Source organism: Aspergillus chevalieri, chromosome 1 (assembly GCF_016861735.1).
Source record: "Aspergillus chevalieri M1 DNA, chromosome 1, nearly complete sequence".
NCBI lineage: Eukaryota > Fungi > Ascomycota > Eurotiomycetes > Eurotiales > Aspergillaceae > Aspergillus > Aspergillus chevalieri.
This window is the reverse complement of record NC_057362.1, coordinates 3,824,061-3,843,376: the sequence shown is the minus strand read 5'-3', so window position 1 is coordinate 3,843,376 and position 19,316 is coordinate 3,824,061. Positions and strand designations below refer to the sequence as shown.

At 49.2% G+C, this 19,316-nt stretch overlaps 4 protein-coding genes across 4 annotated transcripts; 2 read left to right on the top strand and 2 right to left on the bottom strand.

The window, feature by feature from the left end:
* Positions 1 to 1,477: 1,477 nt before the first annotated feature.
* On the top strand, positions 1,478 to 5,299 carry ACHE_11326A (vWFA and PH domain-containing RING finger protein; the record flags this gene model as incomplete). The annotated part of the gene is made up of 5 exons (XM_043275883.1): positions 1,478 to 1,598; positions 1,898 to 2,272; positions 2,324 to 3,065; positions 3,125 to 3,357; positions 3,408 to 5,299. 5 exons carry the CDS (start codon positions 1,478 to 1,480, stop codon positions 5,297 to 5,299), a joined length of 3,363 nt encoding a protein of 1,120 aa, XP_043132446.1.
* Positions 5,300 to 8,487: 3,188 nt separating this feature from the next.
* On the bottom strand, positions 8,488 to 9,174 carry ACHE_11325S (uncharacterized protein; the record flags this gene model as incomplete). The annotated part of the gene is made up of 1 exon (XM_043275882.1): positions 8,488 to 9,174. The coding sequence occupies one exon, from the start codon at positions 9,172 to 9,174 to the stop codon at positions 8,488 to 8,490; it is 687 nt and encodes a 228-aa protein (XP_043132445.1).
* A 1,907-nt stretch (positions 9,175 to 11,081) lies between these two features.
* ACHE_11324S (fungal specific transcription factor domain-containing protein) lies at positions 11,082 to 12,849 on the bottom strand (the record flags this gene model as incomplete). The annotated part of the gene is made up of 2 exons (XM_043275881.1): positions 11,082 to 12,709; positions 12,765 to 12,849. 2 exons carry the CDS (start codon positions 12,847 to 12,849, stop codon positions 11,082 to 11,084), a joined length of 1,713 nt encoding a protein of 570 aa, XP_043132444.1.
* Positions 12,850 to 16,300: 3,451 nt separating this feature from the next.
* Positions 16,301 to 18,773, top strand: ACHE_11323A (SAM and PH domain-containing protein; the record flags this gene model as incomplete). Its single annotated transcript, XM_043275880.1, has 3 exons — positions 16,301 to 16,303; positions 16,366 to 16,554; positions 16,611 to 18,773. The coding sequence occupies 3 exons, from the start codon at positions 16,301 to 16,303 to the stop codon at positions 18,771 to 18,773; spliced, it is 2,355 nt and encodes a 784-aa protein (XP_043132443.1).
* Positions 18,774 to 19,316: the final 543 nt, after the last annotated feature.

Here is a 19,316-nt window from a genome sequence, read left to right as displayed (position 1 = left end):
GTGCGCACTGCATGCCCATTCCAGCAGTCGTAGAGCCAAGCAAGACAGTCTCTGCTCTCTGCCATACTAGTGCGAGTCGTATTGCCCTAGATCGATTCAAATGTATTAAAACTGATTCAGATCTAACAATGCGGACCGATCTAGCAAAGTTGATACATTCAAACGCCCCTTACCGTCAGTGCATGACAGTTAACTGCCGACTGTTAGGATATCCTGGTAGAACGGAGATCCCGTGCTTAACGGCGTTCGATACATCTGTTCTCTCAGTAAAGAAATAAACAAGCATAGGGTGGAATCATGTGATTTATCACAACGTCCCACCATCGAAAGAATCCACCTCTACGATGTACATAAGTACATCGGGCAGTCCGTGAGCAAACATGATACAGATCAGATGAACCATGGTCATTGCGAGTACTGTATACAGAACACGCATGTAGTCTATAAGTTTGCGTAGTAGGATATACCCTGTATATCTGCTACAAAGATGGTGCTTAGGTACGGAGTACATGGGTTTGTAAGAGTACAGTACCCTGGATCCAGCCCCTTTGCTTGGCCAAGCTATCCGGTTACGCGAAAAAGAAATACAGTGGGTCGATATGACAGCTGCGACCCAGAATACTTTTAGTACTATTGTACATAGTAAGAACTGGATGTTTGTGGTTCAATGGAGCGTTCTTCTGTGTTCTGTAATAGTAATGATTTTTATTGAGCACTGTCTCATATACCCTACTAGACATGAACATAAATCCTCAACTCAAGTAGAAACTCTGCGAGTCAAGTACCTCGACACTAAACATAGACGGTTAATTGCTCCGGTTCATTTCCGACGGGATTATCCTGGAAGCGGGTGTTGATCAACCGGCGTTTGTGGTCAATTGTAGGCAAAATACGAATGCCCATATTTGGTCTTCTGCTAGGCTACTCTAGCACACACTCTTTTCACTCAAATAAATGGGAATATAATAGCATAGTGCCCTACTAAAGAAGTTTATCCGGGTGCACAATGGATTATGTATTTCCCTATTGGGCATTGTTATGCAGAGCACCTATTCAGGGGGGACACTACTGCACCCCGCCCCACTGGTGCCCCTAGGCGGTGAACCAACCATGGCACAGGATTCGTTAGTGTCCCCCGCACAACCAATGGGAGGGGAGCAGAGTTCCACAGACCCGAAACTCTGGCCGGAGCATCAACGGCTTTTTTTTCATGCAGAAGAGAGGGAGAGGGTGTTACTGTAACATGCTTCTCATACACCACACTCTCCTTAACTAACTACGTACATACATACTACTCCGTACTCAACCTGTTAATATCTCCCTAATCTGCACCTTTACCTATTGTGGCAACCCTCCCGTCAATCTCATCACTTTGCTATCTTTCCGTCTCTCTCTCCTCCACAGTCACTCTCCCTTTTCTCCTATTCTTCATCTTCTCTTTTCTCTATTATTTTCTCCCCTGATTCAACCTTTGCCCATGTGGAAACACCGGCCCTCCTCCAGATCGGATTCCACCGGGCCTTTCGATCTTCACCATCAACCTTCTTCTTCCTCTCCTCGCAATTGGTTTGGCCGGTCCAAAAAGAAGTCTCCGCTGTGTAAGTCAATCTCTCCTTTTTGCCTTTCAATCTTGTTTTCGTCCCATTCCTGTTTCCGGAGGTTCTTCTTCATTCTTCTCTCTATCCGTTTCTTCTCTCCCTTCTGCCATTCCCTCGTTCTGCCATTCATTCGTCTTTGTCAGTCTATCGTTCCTGGTCTCTTGTTTGAACACCGTTCCGACAGGACGGTGAACACTATCTTCAAGTGCCGCCGTACCGGGTATTTCCTGTTCTTATGTGCTTCGTATGATGTATATTAACCCTGCAAGACTGGCGCTAACCACTATACAACTCTACAGATCCTCCGCGTCCGGATTCCCCCGCTCGTTCTACGCTTCGCTCGTTTAGCTCCTTCAGTCGTCCGCCTATAGACCGTCCTGACAGTAGTCTGTCCGTTCGTTCCCCTTATTCTGGCAACATGGCCGGTGTCATGGAAGTCGACCGCAACCGGAACCGTCGTGAGAGAACCTTTGTCGGGAGCGAATGCGCCGTCTGTGAAGAACCCCTAGAGCACACTCTCCGCGGTGAACGTGTCCTGCAGTTTTCCTGCGCCCATGTTTCCCACGAGGCTTGTTTCTACGAATATATCCGTGAATTTGAGGGACAGTATTGCCCCACCTGTGATGCTCCTCTTGGGCTGGACACCAGCCGTGGGGGCAATGTGCTGGACATCGGTATGTGCCACGCCAGGGATGATAGCCTGGCATATGACTGACAGCATGTAGAAAAACTCAGCAACATTGTTCGCTCCGTCACCAGTGACGCAGCCACTGCCCGCAGTGGCTTGACCACACCCACTCCCTGGGACCAACCCGTCAGCCGTGGCCGTCAGCCCAGTGATGCCGGTAGTCATGCGACTCATACCACCCATGCGACCCATGCAACCAATTCGTACAATCCGTCCAATTCCTACAACCCACGGGAAAGTCGCGATCCCTTTAATCGTCGCGAAAGCCGCGATACCGCCAATCATCGCGAACGAATCGAGCGGATGGCCTCCGTCACCCGTACCCAGCATACCCGCAATGACAGTATCGTTGAATCCACTGCCGATTATGCCGACGTCTCTCAGCATCCCGCCAATGGCCGCCGTCATGACTACGACGTCCAGGCCATGGAGTCGGATTTGAGCCCGCGTGCCGCTCCGACCAAGAACCCCATTCCTGCTCCCACAGTCTCCATCCGGAGCGAGTTCCCCACTCTAAGTCGCTCGCGACAGCAGCAGTCCTTGGCCTGCTTGATCACCGTCGAAGTCCCCGAAGGCAATTGGTCCCCAGATGCGGAGGATCTGCGCCATTCCACGGGTGGCGCTGCTGTGCCACAGGATGAACCATTTGGTGGCGTCATGCGCTTCCCTACCGTTCGCGAAAGCCGGTCCAGCCAGTTCGAGGCTCAGGAGAATCTGGACGATGTGGCAGAAGATTTGCGCATGCGTGTGGACAACTGGCATGGCCTAGAGTTCTCAAGGTAGCTATTCCTCCCGTTTTTTTTTTTTTCTTTCTCTGGTAGTTAATTGACGTCTGCAGATTTGGAAAGCTGCGTCACCATGGGCGTGTGGCTGTAGGAAAGGACCGCGAATCGTGGCAGGAATTGCAATGCTATCTCTTCGCCGAGATGCTCATCTGCATCAAGGAGAAGCGGGTCCACGACCGTCATCACCAATACGATGACCAAGTATCCAAGCCCAAGACTACTCGCTGCACCTTGAAGGGTTCTATTCTAATTAAGAAGCATCTCAAGTCCATTGATGGGCCATCAGGTAAGCAATCCATTTGCGGTCATTTGGAGAAAAAGTAGCTAATCTAGTAGATGATCACGTCCTCACTCTGAACCTAACCGTCAGTGAGCTGCCGTGCTTCTTCCTCCGGTTTCAGAACCGGAGTCAACTGGAAACCTGGCGTCGTGCGCTTCTCGACCTTCACAATCCCGTTGATATCTCCCCTCGTCCGATTGACTACGACTTGGATAACTCGGGCGCTGAGGAGGATGATTGGCGCCAGAGTCAGATTCGACGCCAGGCGTCCGTCAATTCTTCGTATGGCGCGGGACGTTCTGTCGCCACTGCAATCACCGACTACAGCAACACGGGCATGGAAAACAGCCTGACGGCCTCGTCCATTCACATCCCGCTTGACATTGTTGTTGTCATCCCTGTGTCGTCCTCGATGCAAGGTCTCAAGATCACACTGCTCCGCGACGCTCTCAAATTCCTCGTGCAAAACCTGGGCCCCCGCGATCGGATGGGTCTCGTCACCTTTGGTTCCAGTGGTGGTGGCGTGCCGCTTGTTGGCATGACCACTAAGACCTGGGCTGGATGGAACAAGATTTTGAGCTCCATCCGTCCTGTGGGCCAGAAGAGCCTGCGGGCGGACGTCGTGGAGGGTGCCAATGTTGCCATGGATCTGTTGATGCAGCGCAAGTCCAGCAACCCCATCTCCACCATTCTTCTGATCAGCGATTCGTCCACCTCCGACCCAGAAAGCGTTGACTTCGTCGTCTCTCGTGCTGAGGCGGCCAAGGTGAGCTTGCATTCGTTCGGTTTGGGTTTGACCCACAAGCCCGATACCATGATCGAACTGTCAACTCGGACCAAGGGCTCCTATCTCTACGTCAAGGATTGGATGATGCTGCGTGAGTGTGTGGCGGGTTGTCTTGGTGCGCTGCAAACAACGTCGCACCAGAACGTGAAGCTGAAACTCCGTCTTCCTGAGGGGTCGCCGGCCAAGTTCGTCAAGATCAGCGGTGCGCTGCACACGACCAAGCGTGCCACAGGCCGCGACGCTGAGGCGGCCTTGGGTGACTTGCGTTTTGGAGACAAACGCGATGTGTTGGTACAGCTGGTCATCCAGCCGGACAACGCCACCCAGGAGAGCATGCCCCAGGATCCCTGGGACAGCCTGGTGTCCGGTCTGGAAGCCCTCGGGGGAGGCCCCGATGGCGATGAGCAGCGCGTTTTGAGCGTGGAGGAAGTGCCCTTGATCCAGGCTGATCTGACCTACGGCGACTTGCTTCGCGATGGTCATCTGACGCACTCTCCCCGGCCATCGCTGCTGACCATTACCATGCTTCCACCCAACCCCAAGGCCAGGGGTAGTGTTGCTCGACCAATTACGCCGCCAATCCCCCCGCATCCGTCCATTGTGCAGCGGCGTATGGAGCTGCTCACTTCTGACATGCTGACCCGCTCGTTGACTCTCGTCTCGCGCGGCCAAGCCGATCGTGCCCAGCACCTTCTGAACGAGACCCGGAGTATCCTCAAGGGTCTGGGCAAGGGCAGCCTGCCGCCTCTGCCCCCGGGTGCGCCCAAGCCTTCTGGTCACAGCGACTCAGGAAGTCGGGGTGAAACCCCCACTTCCTCGTCCCCGCGTTCGTCCAGTTACGGGGACGGACCCCATTCGTCCGCCGCTTCGGACGCCGCGACTGCCACCCCAGTGGCTGCCTCTGTCGACCCTCTGACCATGGGCGCATTGGATGGCGATCTCCAAGCGGCTTTGGAGTGGATCCCTCACCCGGCAGTCTTCAGCCGCGACTCGCGCAAGGCCGTGCTGCAGAGCATTGGTGTCATTTCCTCGCAGCGGGCCTACACCTTCCGCTCGCCGTCAGAAGCGCACTGGGCGCAGCGCGTGTCGGGAGTGCGGCGCCTCACCGAGAAGTCGAAGGACTGGCGTGAAACCGGTGACGATGCATTGACTGAAGAGTGATGATCATTCTTTCCATTCTCTCACATTTTCCTTTTCTTTTATTGTATAAGTTTTGTTTGCATTTGACACCTGGCTTCGATCGGGTGGACCTGTTTTTGCATTGGATGATACCACTTTGTTTCAAATGACCGTGCAGCATGATACCACGCACTTAATCTTCTTTATACTTTTTTCTTCTCATTCCATACTTTTTTTTTTTTTTTGAACTTGGTGGTTGCTGTTTGTATATATCGGGTTAGGAGGGAAAAAAAAAAGGGGGGGGAACGGGGTTTTGGTAATGGGCCAACGCACTCGAAAGAAACGCTCATGAGGTTGGGTCCTATATTTGGTTTGGGCTTTTGTGTACATCACTCCCTTGGCTTCCTTTTCTATTTTGATTCAATTTACTGTCTCGTATAATATGATTGATGATTCGTTTGTACTTGTGGCATACAGAGTAGCATGTCTTGTTTCTTGACTCCGCACCGCTGAAACATGATCCATCATCTATAGTCGTCTTGTTCAGATAACTGTTCCCAAAATATTAAATTACGTGAGTGAGTGATAGATGCTATGTCCGCAGACCGGACCGCACCCATCTAACCAACTTGCTTAGACAGTCAAACGCTCGCTAGCCAACATACATTGCCGTCCCAGGGTCCGTTCCCACATCGCAAGATTTGTTCTAGAAACAGAACCAGCGCCCAACACCACACAATCTAGAATCTAATAACCATAACAAGCAACGTCCACAGCCCTATCACCAGACAGGGAAGATGATAGACAGACCTGTACGTCAGAATGTACGTATGTATGTATGTATGTATGTATGTATGGAAACAGTATCATATCAAACAGTATTGAAAGTAACCGTATCTTACCAAGCCATACTACGTGCATACAATAGATAGTCAGAACCTGTTCTATTATTATCAAGCGAAGAAGAAAGAAAAGAAAAGCGAGTAGATCATGATTGTAGAATAAGGGGATAAAACAGTGTGTAAACCAATAAGAGAAGAATACTAACTAGTGTCCGAGTTGTTCGTATGTATGAAGTTCGCGCCCGTTATTGTTTCGTTGATAAGAATAGAATATTACTGCCAGTTAGCGACTTTGGAAAGATGCAAAGTGCAATTGAAGACGCGCCTATTTGCTTGGCGTACGATATCTAGTATACTAAAATAATCCGCGCTCAAATCTTAGGTCTTTCATTTATTTGAATGATTGAATGATGCGGTTTGTTTGTCTCGCTTGCTTCTAATTCCCCGTACTGGGGCATGTCATGGACATGCCATGCTACAAGCAAGCGTAGTATCAGCTTCTATTTACAGTACACCATCGATATACACTACTCTAACCTTCCCTGAGCTTATTCATAGCTGTGAGTATCCTCCGTAGTTTAAGTGTCATAGTAGTAGTAATAGAGGTGTGGTAAGTAGAAGACTTTCCACCCAATATTGACTCAATAATGTCTAAGAAATTGCGCATTCAACGTAGACCCCCTTATGGCTTCAAATGACGACATGAACACGGGACAAGACGACAAGCGGACAGGTGAGGTTGAGATTGAGCTGCATACTAAAAATAGATTCGCGGGCTTTTTCCATGGATCGGTGGGGCTTATGCGATCGCATGAAAGGCTGTCAGTAGTACAAGTCTCGTCATAGGTGCTGCTGGTGTAGGGATGGTACGATGTACTCTATACGTAGACTCGGGCGGCTGCCAAGTACAGAGTATCCGTAGACAGCGACGAAAATCACTCATTATCTTTCATCGCGATGCTTGTCGGTCGGGGTGGACCAGGGAGACTGCAAGTCAGGTGGAGTCAGTTCTAATTAGAGAATCTTCACGTCGTCATCCCATCACATGGCTTATTCCACATACAGATTATTATTCCATATATAGCAAGCTGTCAATGCCAGACAGACGGACGGCGCTAAGATAACCTCCAAACATTCATACAAACATACTAATAATAACATCAGAAGTTCCTAAAATAAATCAATTTCAACATCACATATGCGCCGACAATCTAATTCGCTCACAAACAACCCAAAGGCACACCGAAAAATCCATCGCAAAAGCGTCAGCGCAATCACAGGCCCTGATTGGTTCAGGCGTTTTCGTGTTTAAAAATAGATATCTTAGTGGGGGTGACACGGTCCAATTAAAGGCGCGGTTTGACTGGCGGACGGGATGATCCCCCGCATGTGTGGTTCGAGGTGTGGGCCAATAAGATTCGATTCTGGGTTTGTGTACGGGCTGCACTGTAGACAGTGCGTGAGAAGCTTTGTGATGGTGATGGGATAGTGATATGAGCTTGGTGATGGTGGCTGAGAGTATGCTTTGAGAGAGGGATAGGTACAAGTGCCTTGTCAGAGAGAGAGTACCACTATAGTGCTATCATTCCACTTTACCGGGTACGTCAGAGTATAGACGATGCTGCAGATGATCAACGACCCCACAGCATAATAGATAGGTATTAGAGAATATTACAGGGTGTCAAATGATGAACGGAGCTCGAGTCACTGGATTCGTTCGAGATGTAGGGCCTACGGAGTAGTCACCTATTGCGGAGTACAGCACGAGTGCATATTGGAGCATGCTATCAGTATGAAACGCTTGTTCTATTATTATCCAAGATACTTTCAATCTTAATCGTTCCTCGACCATCGAACTAAAGAATTTATTGTTGATGTCTATTTACTGCGCGTACTACAATATATCGAGACTACAAGATATCAGATGCATGCTGGTATTGTACGGTAACACTAGTAACATCAGTATCAACAATGAGACAAACTACATACACCACAATCCAGGCGTTGCCAAGGCTGATTCGAGTTGTTGTTAATAAAATAATTGTAAAATTGTGAACTATGAATAGAAAAAGAACAAACGAATGGGAAATTTCTAAGAAAAGCCAAAGTAAACCAAAATCACACGCCATACCCCTTTTAGCTGCCCCAATAACAGTGATACCCGCCAAACTCCGATCCTTGAGATTGCACAAAATGAAATGACATGAGTTGCTTTGCCCGCCGCCAGGGCGTAGGCAAATGCGTCTAATATGATGCAGGTGTGGGGATAATAAAAGAAAATCATGGGCGTGAGCGTAAGAGTGAAGTTATGAGGAAAGGAGGAGATAATTGAGCGAGAACGGATGCAGTAGTAGAATGTAGGAGTTAGAGAAGAAGGGAAAGATTAAATCATTGACCCTCCTTCCTAACCCTTCTCTTCTTTCCCTTCGGGGGCGGACCAAGCGGCGGCGGACGCTTAAACGTAACCGTCGTTGTAACAATATGCTGTACGCTCACAGATCGAGGCGTGGGCGGTACAGTCCCACTCCTTGGGGAGCCAACGTACCGAATCCTCCATTCCGGGGAAGGGTGCGGAGATCGAACAACGGTTGCGCTCCGCGGCGGGCTCACAGCAGGCGAGTATGCCACATACGGCGGGGGGGGGAGCATACATCCTGCGGAGCTAGATGTCTTCGCGGACAGCGGTGCAGATACCGGGGATGGTGGTTGAAGAAACGTCGAGTTGCGCTTCTTCTTAGAAGAAGCCTTCTGTGCCACAGGGAAGGTAGCGCTGGCAGGACTGGATGAGATCGAGATAGGTGATGGATGAGGGCCGTTGTTGGAGGATGCTAACGACGATGATGATGTAGAGCGAGGGAAGCTAGGGCCATTGGCGCTGGCCGGGCTGAAGACAGGTGTGAGGGTTTTGAGAAACTCCGTGTAGGATGACGGAGGAGACAGTGAGGGTCGACTAGGCTCTTCTTCCTTGATGGTATCTGAGGCAGCTGTTCGAGGGCTGTTGTAGTAGAGTTCCGAAGGGAAGGACATGTTCTTTGGTGTCATGATAGGACGGAGGTGTGGCTTCGTGGGTGCCATGGTAAGTTATGATGAGGGATTAAATAATTAGATGGAGTAGATATAGAAAAAACTTCCAGGGAATTGAGAATATTAAATAAGTTGGGGTCGATGATGTGAAACAGATGGAGAAGACGACGGGATTATAATAGGCAAATCTCAAACAGGAGTCAGATCTGAACCGCCCCCAGCCAGTGGCGGCGGATAACAGGATGCAGGATAGAAAACTGACTATTTGGGTGAGTATGGCAATCCTTCCGTCTATTACGAGGAATTGGTGAAAGAAGATGGCGATGTCAACAGAGACGGTGATGTTGGATGGCGGAGCAACCGGTATCAAGCGGTAACCGATGGTAATACAAAGTTATGACCGTACCAAACGGTATCGATACACCTCTTGTTCGTACTATCTAGATCGTAGTCTAATCCATATTTGGTTAGTCTGAGCCGGCTGCTATTTTCGTCTGCCAGAATAGCAACTTCAACAACTCTCACTTCCTCCCACAGACGCTTGAAAGCATCCAAAAAAAGACACGGAGATCCTCGAAGCGCTTCAGTTGTGTCACGATTCCACCCTGCTGGGCGTTTATGGGATTGATACTGACTGAAGTTCATCTCCATGAAAAAAAAATTTCGGCCCACTGACACCAACATCCCTTGCTCCCTATTGAAATGAACAAAAACAGACCGGCATCTCGCATTGTCGCGCGCCTTCTGAACCAACCTTGTCCCATTCCCAGCGAATCCTTCTCTGCTAACTCCATCTTCTTTAGAGCGTCTGCAATTTCATGTCGGGCATGATTGCGCTTCTGAAACTCATGTTCGGCCAGAGCGCGCGGTTCCCCGTTCTACCATTTACCTGCAGCCACCATTTATTGATTAGAGTCGGTCGTTTTTCTTCAACATAACCGCCCTGTAAAACGTCTGTTCGTGTCGAATGAGATATACTACGGAGTTTCGGTCTGGTTTGGTTGCCATGGTGGATGATTGCTGAAATGCTTCAACACTGCAGCTACTGGTGTAGTGTGATGGTGTCTCCCCTTGAGATACTCATACTTACAATATCTGTGGCAGAAAATGCCAGATATACTAAGCGCCAGGTCAATATCGATCCATCATGAAGAATCAACACACTGTCAATTACAAGACAGGTATCGCAGATACAGAGTTCCTCGAGATGATCGGGCCGCGGACTCAGATATCGATGGGCTTAACTGTCAACATACCTAACACCTGAAGCGATTCAGATGCAGCACTCCGGGGATTCACGAGAGACAATCATTGATTGAAAGTAAAGTATCCGCGGATCTTTCACAAGAAAGCTTTTGATTATCACCATCGTACTGCGTACTCATTGGTAACTACCGGGCCTTGTTTGACACGGATGCCCCGAGTTCGAGATAGATCAACTACACGCGCCAGCTCAGTTGGAAATACTCTAATCTGAGCTGATTGGTATACACTTTGTAGACAGTCAATCTCAGTGGAGCAGTGAACGTACAGAAAATAAGGTGAAGTCAATTCGCAGAGAAATTTTGGAGTTGAGTAATGGCTGTGGTGGTGACAGTAGCAAAGGAGGTTGCTCCTGGGTCATGCTTAAACTCTTGCAACATTGAAGTTACGTTTTCTGATTATTCTAATCATTTGCAACATTCAAGTGTGCTCTGCACGCTTTGTGTCTATATATATATATGTTGGCCCTTACTAAGATGCTGCGATACATACCTCCTATCTATCACTGTACTATACCTAGTAAACAATCCTCTGAGAATTGCCAGAATATAAACAGCAGACTGTTTTCATTAAATCCAGAGAAATCAATCAATTATATACAAAAGCAATCTTAATACCATGACCGGATATCACCAAAACACCAACGCCTAACAATATTATTATTAACATAGCGAAACACTGTTTGTTGAAAACAGCTAAATAAGCAAAAACTTCCACCCATTCCGATTCATCACATCCCGCCACTGCACCTGCTGTTTCTTAATCGACCTTAACCCCAGCGTATACTGCACCGGAGATGGCGACCGCATCATCTCATCCCGCTTCAACCCCGGCGTCGGCAACCCGGTATAGGGATCGATGTATGTCCTTGGCCTTTCAATGATGGCTGGAGGAGTAGGCGGTTCGTCTGTGAGCCTCCAGACCTCTACCAACAGGCGATACATGCGTCCAAAACTACCGAAGTCGCCCACATCGCCTAGGGAAGACGCGCGCTCGCTGAGAATGCGGCGGAAGGTGCTTGTTGGTTCTGAGTGTGCGCCTGTGATGAGCAAAGGCCAGACTAGGGAGCGGTCGAAACCGTAGGGGCCGGATGGGATATAGGGAAAGATGTCCGTGATTTTGGCGACGAGGGTGGTGATGGTGGGGTGGCTGCGGTCGATGCCTGGGAGCAAGGTGTAGAGGTAGATGCGTGCTGCGGCGCGGAAGACTGCGCTCATGTTCTTGGTCAATTGCTCAGGCCATATGGCGCCTGAGGAGGTGTATGGGGTTTTGAGGGATGGGTCTGCGGGTTCTGTAAAGTCGAGTTGGCCGGTTAGGGCGGAAACGTGTTGGTAGAGTCTTGTTTCACTGATGCGTCCCTCTGAATTTAAGGCTTCCAGACAAGCGATTTCGGAGATCAGGTACATGATTCGGTCGTCGCAGCCCATCATCTCACGTAGGCCGCTGGTGGTCCCGCTCAGGTGTTTTTCGCGGTAGGTTGGGGCAAACTTAGGGGCCGTTCCCAGCATTGTGGCGCCTAGAATATCAATCCACGCGGTAAGGGACATGCTGAATGGTAGTGCGGCATTGGGATCAAGAGACTCCTCTAGCTTGCTCACCAGGTTTGCGGCGGCTTGGAAATGGTCGTGCCATGGGATATCAGGGAGTTCTTCGTCGTCCGGTACACCGACGAAGCAGTGGAAAAAAATCATGGCTAATGTGGCATCCAGGATCTGTGTGTGCTCGGACTCGTTGCTCAAAGTTTTGCAGAGTTGTGAGACGGCCCCGTAGCGGTGTCGCATGATGTCGTGATTGATCCGTTGCGAGCTGATGTTCATTGTTGTCTTGAGATGTATGGCAGAGACACTGAGAGAGCAATGGAAGTAGGACTTGTTGGTCTTGAGGGAGTCTAAGATGGCACACAACTGTGCTGGGCCCCGAGAATGAGCTTCGAGGACAGGAAAAGACAATCGCAGAATATTGTCGATGAAGTGATCAAGCAGCAGTTGATCGTGGCCGATCATGGGAACGGGAGTCTGTAGAACGGACGACAATGACTGGTAGTTGCCTCCCGGGGCTTTGGGTTCAAGGTAGCTGGAAGGGTCGATATGAAAGTTATCCTGGGCTCGAGCAGTCGCATGAGAGACGCCAAATAACCGAGATGAAGCACGACAAGGAGGCGCGCCTGAATTCATGACGGTCCGGCTCATATTGCACGGATACTGTCCTTGTACCAGAGCAGAAGTCGAAGATTGGGAAACGTATTGGTCATTGACAGGACGGTTGAATCCAGATACAATTTCAGGGGATGCAAAGATGAGAGCGCGCGCACGACTCATTTGCTCTAGACTAACGTTAGATCCTTGTGCAGTGCACATGGGGAGGCTCTGCTTACGCACCTTGGAAATTGCCATTCTTTTCTGTGTCTTTGGTATGCCGAATCCTTAACTTGATGCGATCCTTTTGCATCTGTCGCTGCTCCATGCTTCCCCACCACGCTGGCCGCTTGTACTCGCATTTTACACAGAGGCTGACGCAAGTCGCGCAGGCTGGTTGACCCTCATCGCACTTTTTCCTTCGAAGACGACATGTATAACAACCTGCGACCATGTTAGTTTCGAGTACTCTAGGCTTCTTGCTGTCCAGGAGGTGCATTTGCTGGCTTTCTCTCTCTGCAAATTAAACTAACCGGAACGTGATCGTCGGTATTTCTTGCCATCTGGTTTGCCCTGCTTCCCAGGTGTTGAAGGTGTATCGATATTGGCCAAGGCTCCGATTGGAGGATACTCGAATGTTTCTGGCTGTTGGAATTTTTCGAAGTTAAATGCAGTTATGCTTGACATGATGCTGGATATGTGGTTCCGTATAACAAAAGATCAGATAAGATTTGGTCAATGCGCAAAAAACAATAACAGTTCGGGGGATTGGTCGACAGCTTCTAGATAGTCGATATCGATGTTGCGGTCGAGGTCTTTTGCTGTACAGACACAACAGTTGATATAGAGAGTCAACAGGCTTTGAGAGTCCTCGCGGTCGTGAAGGAAGAGGTGGCTGAAGCTCTGATGAACAAAGTGATCTGATTGTCGAGCGCGCCATCTTTAATATCACTGGGGATGATGAAGCTCATAATGGCCGGCGTTCGAGAAGGCATCATCATGCACCTGCACGATGCTTCTATTTTTTGCTCAGGCGTGTAAGTAGAATAGAAACTAACCTGCATCGCAAACATGATGCGAAGCGCGGGATGGAGATCTGGGGGTGTAGTTGACAGCCGCCAGCCTATATTTGGAGCAGCTTATGGGCGGTTATGATTGGATGTAGATTGACATGATCCTCTAGGAACTTGCCGGAAATGGAGACGTTGAAGCTCTAGGATTTCCCAAAGCGGTAGTCACGATGATTGCCATGAGTCCCAAAACAGAGGTGATACCCAATGATATAGACACAACTAGAGTCACAACCACTATAGAAGACAGTATACACTACATTCAAAAGCTATATAGAATCACTGTTTCTCACTCCTATTTTTTGACCAGCAGTGGGATGACTGCCATCCATCCTAGCCAGGTTCGATGGCCGGCGGCAACTGATACACCCCAAGCTTCATGACAGGCGATATGATTGGCCAATTTCCCTTAAGTCTCCAGCGGTTCGGCTGGTGGGCTGATGTTCTAGCGGTGGACCACATGTGGAACTAACAGCCAATGGAAAGACTTGGAAATGGGCCGATAAGATCTGATTTGTCGATGCGGCGTTCTTTCAACAGACCTAATTAGCAACACTTAACCGCTGATGCCCATGAAACAGTCACTAATTCTTTGTTTTGGGCGCTGAGACAGTGTGATGACCTTTTAACGCTGTTAATATAGTTGCTTAAGTTGTGTTTCGAATCCTGCTATCTTTGGTGATTAACCCTATAAGCGCTCGCTAATTACCCATATCAGCCAAGTGTATCCCCTGCTGTGTAATCCTCGAGCCTTGCTGAGAGTATAAAAGGGAACATAATTAGCAGCGCTTCCGGCAATTTTTTGCTTTCTTGCTTACTCTCGGTCCGCTCCCATCAATGAGATGTCCAGATCAAGCCCCTTATTGAATCGCGCCTGCATTTCTGTGTTTCAGCTGCCTGTCTAAGATCGTCCAGAGGCATATTGTAACCCCCGGAACCCAGTTTAGGCCTCTTCTCTCACCATGGTATTTGTCTTTGCTCGTATATCTGGGCGCTTGCTGTTACACTTGCTTGATTTAGCAGAACTCACCAGGAGAAATCCTCGAATCGCCTTCGAAGTTGTTAATTATATCCTCGATATCTGTGCAAGAGATTGCTATTATTGGTTATGAATTAGGTATGTGATCCGTGCAAAGGATGAGATCGCGGGATGAGCGGACAGTGTTCGTCTTTCACTTCCAAATTCATGTCATACGACCGGAACCGACTCATTTGTCATCACCGACCGGGAATGAGGCAAGAAGCGGGAGATCAGGTTATGGGAAGAAATGGGTATCCAGTAAGTGATAGTGCGGCTACTATCAGCCCATGGACGAACGAGTATGATATCCCGAGGCGTCCTATTACGTGCATTATAACCCTTATCAATACATTGGCCAACGAAGGAGTCTATCACGGCCTGTAAGCTAATGGTTCATATACGACTACTTGTAGAAGTAAATACTAAGCGAGTGATACAGCACGTCCTATAAGATGATGACCGGGACTGAATACGACGTATACCAAGACCTTAAGCGCATGATTTAGGTCTTCGGGTCTTACACTGCAAAATACTCAAGGGTATTAAGCAGCGGAAAGTGATGACAGGCCGGCCATCTTCTGTTGACTCGTCAAGGATTAGTGCCATCACACCGTATATCAGCGAGGAACATGTTACATCAAGAGGTCGACTGCTGAAGGGTACTGCAAAGATAAAATCAATGTTAGCATATAAGTACAATCAACAAGCACGGAACAGTACCGTAGAATTGAGAGGAGATAGGTTTGATAGGGACATACCATCACCGTAGATATATACTCCATAGAGACAAGACGAAGCGGTGACGGGGCAAAGAATTCCCGGGCCGTGCATGTGACCATCGCACGTTGACGTTGAAGCATGAGCACTCCATACCGTTTGCTATGGCCAACAGCTTTCAATTCCGACAGGTCGACAGTTCAGAGAATTCTGGCACTGACATTCTGCAGACATATCAATTGAGCTGGACAAATGCAGGTTCTTATACCACAATCTTCAGCATCGCTATATTGAAGATTCTATCAGTCCGGATTGCTATTTTTGATCCGGTGGTTACTGTAGGCGGGGTAAATTAGGTTAGCGCCATGATTTAGCGAAGTTCCGAGAGTGCTATTTTGAGCGCATGTTATTAGTGAAAATCCCAGCTAATTCCTATTATTATCTCTGAACCTGGGTGATTTAGCGGCTTATCACACTTTTCTGCAGGCGCCGGGTTTTTCGTCACGGACAGTAGCGTCGTTTCGAACAGCCACTTATGTTCAAGAACGAAGATGTAGCTCGAGTCACCGTTGGGCGGTTATGCTATTCTCCAGCGGAAACTGCACGTCTGATTCGTTGTCACATCACAATGCTTTTTGCAGATGGACAGACCTATCAGCTGAATCACAGTCCAAAGCACAATTACTTTTTTATTATGTCGCATTTTCAGTGAGAGTTAAGAGACGGCAAGAGAGGGATTTTCGTTCTACAAGTAGTACATATACTATCGGCGCTTCCCCCGGGACCTTGATTCCCCCTCCCTCACTCAATTCCATTTCTCATTCCAATGCAGACTGGGTTATTTCCCATGCTATGCTGTTAGAAATTTGAAAACTTTTGCTTTCATCTCATTGTTATTCACTTGATTGCTTTTTCCTTGTTCCCATCTGATCGAATTTTTGATTAAGCGCTTGACGGTTGACACCTTCAAGATGGTATGTTCTTCCATTTTTCTGGCTTTTAATCATTATCAAAGGGTCAAATCTAACAGCTCTAGGCTGCTACTGCTGCTACCCAGTCAGCTTTGCTCCAGGAAAGACATCCCGTCCTGGCCACCGCCCGGACTACTCGTCCTCGACCACTGTCGGAGGCAACCGAAATCTTTGACACTGACACCGAATCTGACTTCGGCTCATACGAAGATGACTTCTTCTCAAACGACTCATCTCAGAGGAGTGTTGGATCGGTAAGTGTTTCCCTACGATTAATACCACTTCAATAATCGTTGCTAACCCACCACAGCTAGACGAAAGCGTGACTACTGCATCGAGCCCGGATGATGCTAAGACCCCAGAGTCCACAAGCCTCGCTGGCTTCCATTTTCACATCGACGAGAGTCCTGTCGCAGGGCCCGTCGGCCCACACCTCTTCCATTCCTCGGAGGGATTTTCGAAGACGGAACCCATGTCTCCCATATCACCTTCCTGCGACTATGCCCCGAACTCCTATTCGGAACAAAGGGAATTTCCAGTGTCGAACCATACCTCGCAGCCTGCTTCGTGGCTAGGGGGAACGGACGTGGAGAGCTGGTCGCCTCACCATGTTGTCATATGGATGCACCAGTTGGGCTTCGACGAGGAGATCATTGAGAAGTTCTTCATCAACGACATCTCTGGCTCCATTCTCATGCAACTGCAACCAGAAGATCTCAAGGAACTTGATATCCAATCCTTCGGGAAACGCCATCGCTTGCTGGGATGCATCCGCCAGCTTCGGAACAGTGCGTCGGCATCTGAAGCCAGTGACTCGGATGTCCCTGCTGAGATGACAGTGCGCGAAGCAACAGCGACACCGCAGACAAACGTGGCGGAGGTTGGCGTTAACTATAATGAAAGCTCAGTTTCGGGCCAAGAGAAGTCTGACTCCAGGTCCAAAAAGGAGCACCGACACCGCCGACACAAGCGCCGTCATGATGTTGTTCCAGAGGACTCAGTCTCCATCGTTGCGATTGAGCAGCTGCTGCCAAAACGCCACACTTGTTCCAAGGGTGAAAACTGCGCAAAGTGGCAAAAGCAACAGGCCAAGTTGGCTCGCTTGGCAAAGGACCTCCCCATTGAGTCGCTTGGTGGTTCTATTCTTCTCAGAGGCGACCCTGGTAACGCAGCAAATGCTCAGACCCTGGTGAAGACGCCAAGGTCCGATGTTACCCCTTCTCTTGTCGCTTCTTCCGACGCCCTAGGTCCGAGCCAGGGCCCTGCGCCCCATCTGTCGGAGAACGCTTTGAGCAATGTACAGCCCCGCGATCCCCAGGAGAACGTCCGCAACTTCCTCAACTTCCAGCGCCTCAGTCGGCTGCAGCCTGCAAACAACCCCCCCAGCCCTCCAAAGGAATTCCTGTCCCCAGAGGCCGACTCACCAGATTCGGCTACGACCAATCTGTCTGAGAATCTTCGTCATCTCCCTAAGCTGCGTATTCCCAATACTCGTTCGTCGGATATGGTATCTCCCAACTATTCCGCACAGCGCACCATCACACCATCGATGGCACAAAAGAAGCACCTATTTGCCCAGCAAACGCCTCAACCGTCTCCAGCTCCTTGGTCGTCGATCTACTCCCCTGGGGACTTCTATCGGGCTGATCCTCACTACGGGCAAGCCACTCCCTTCTCCGAGATGGATGTCCCTATCACTCCAGCCCGGTGGGGACCAGTGGCCCGGGATGCCTCTCAGTCAGTGCCACCGGACATGCGCTTTGGGGGAGAAGACGAGCAAATGGCCGACCCCATTCCACGTCCTGCCTCTACCAAGGTTGGGAATCATCGCCGCAACCCAACGTTTCAGCGAAACCAAATCTTTCCAACCCTAGATCGTCTGGATGAGGGCGAGATGTTGAGGCCAATTGAAACTCCGGAAGACCTTGAGAGGACTCCCCGTGCAGCCCACTGCCGGAACAACCCCTTTTCTCCCACGAGCGGCAATGCCAATGACGCTACCCATAGCGGTTGGATGAAGAAACGCAAGAACACCCGGCTGTTGCGTCACTACTGGGAAGACCACCACTTCACTCTCAAGGGTACCCAGCTCGCCATGCACGAGGACGAGAAGGCTGCTCAGCTGGACTCCAAGGCCCTTGAATGCATTGACGTGGATGACTACGCTGTTGCATGCTCGTCCCTTCCTTCGAACTCCAAGCTGACGGCTGCGTTCAAGAAGACACTCCTCAAGCGCAAAGATGATAACTTGGGAGATGCTGCATTTGCTTTCTCCCTGATTCCCTCGCCCAATGGCACTAGTGGTCAGGAGCGGAAGGTCTTCTTCATGAATGGACCCAAGTCGCACCACTTCGCTGTAAAGACAAGGGATGAGCGCATTGACTGGATGAGGGAGTTGATGCTTGCCAAAGCCCTTCGGAGGGGCCGCGAGAGCGGTGCTTCCATCAAAGTCAATGGCGGAGATGTTTTGTAAACTCTGCCTTCTCTACAATTTATATCCTTTGACTTTTTTTTTTTTTTTTTGCATTTGTTTGGCTTCTGAAGATCAGTTCTATACCCCTTCATGTTTTGTAATTGCTTGCATTTGTCGTCGAATTATGTTTTATTACCCCTTTCACTCGCATCACGAATCACGACTTGACGACTCTTTTTTTGAATGGCGGTATATTGGTGTTTGCTTGCATATGGGACAGCGTCCCTTTTGTATATATAGCATTTCTGGCCTGGATCTCAATCTGCTCTACGAAAATTTGAGCAATATGTTATACCCTTACTGAAGTAAACATCATTTGTAAAAAAAATTTGAGCTTGCATACTATGGCCAAAAAGTTGAAAGAGGGTAGAGCGAGTATTCTCCATACACGAACCGCCGTTACCAACAACCCCAACCTTCCCGGCGCCTTCGACCTTCCAGGCCACCATCACCACGAAACGCAAAAATTCTCATTCAAACCGAAACCCCAGCAATTTACATTAGTTTCGTTTCAAATATTCCTTTTCTTCAAAACGGCTGGTT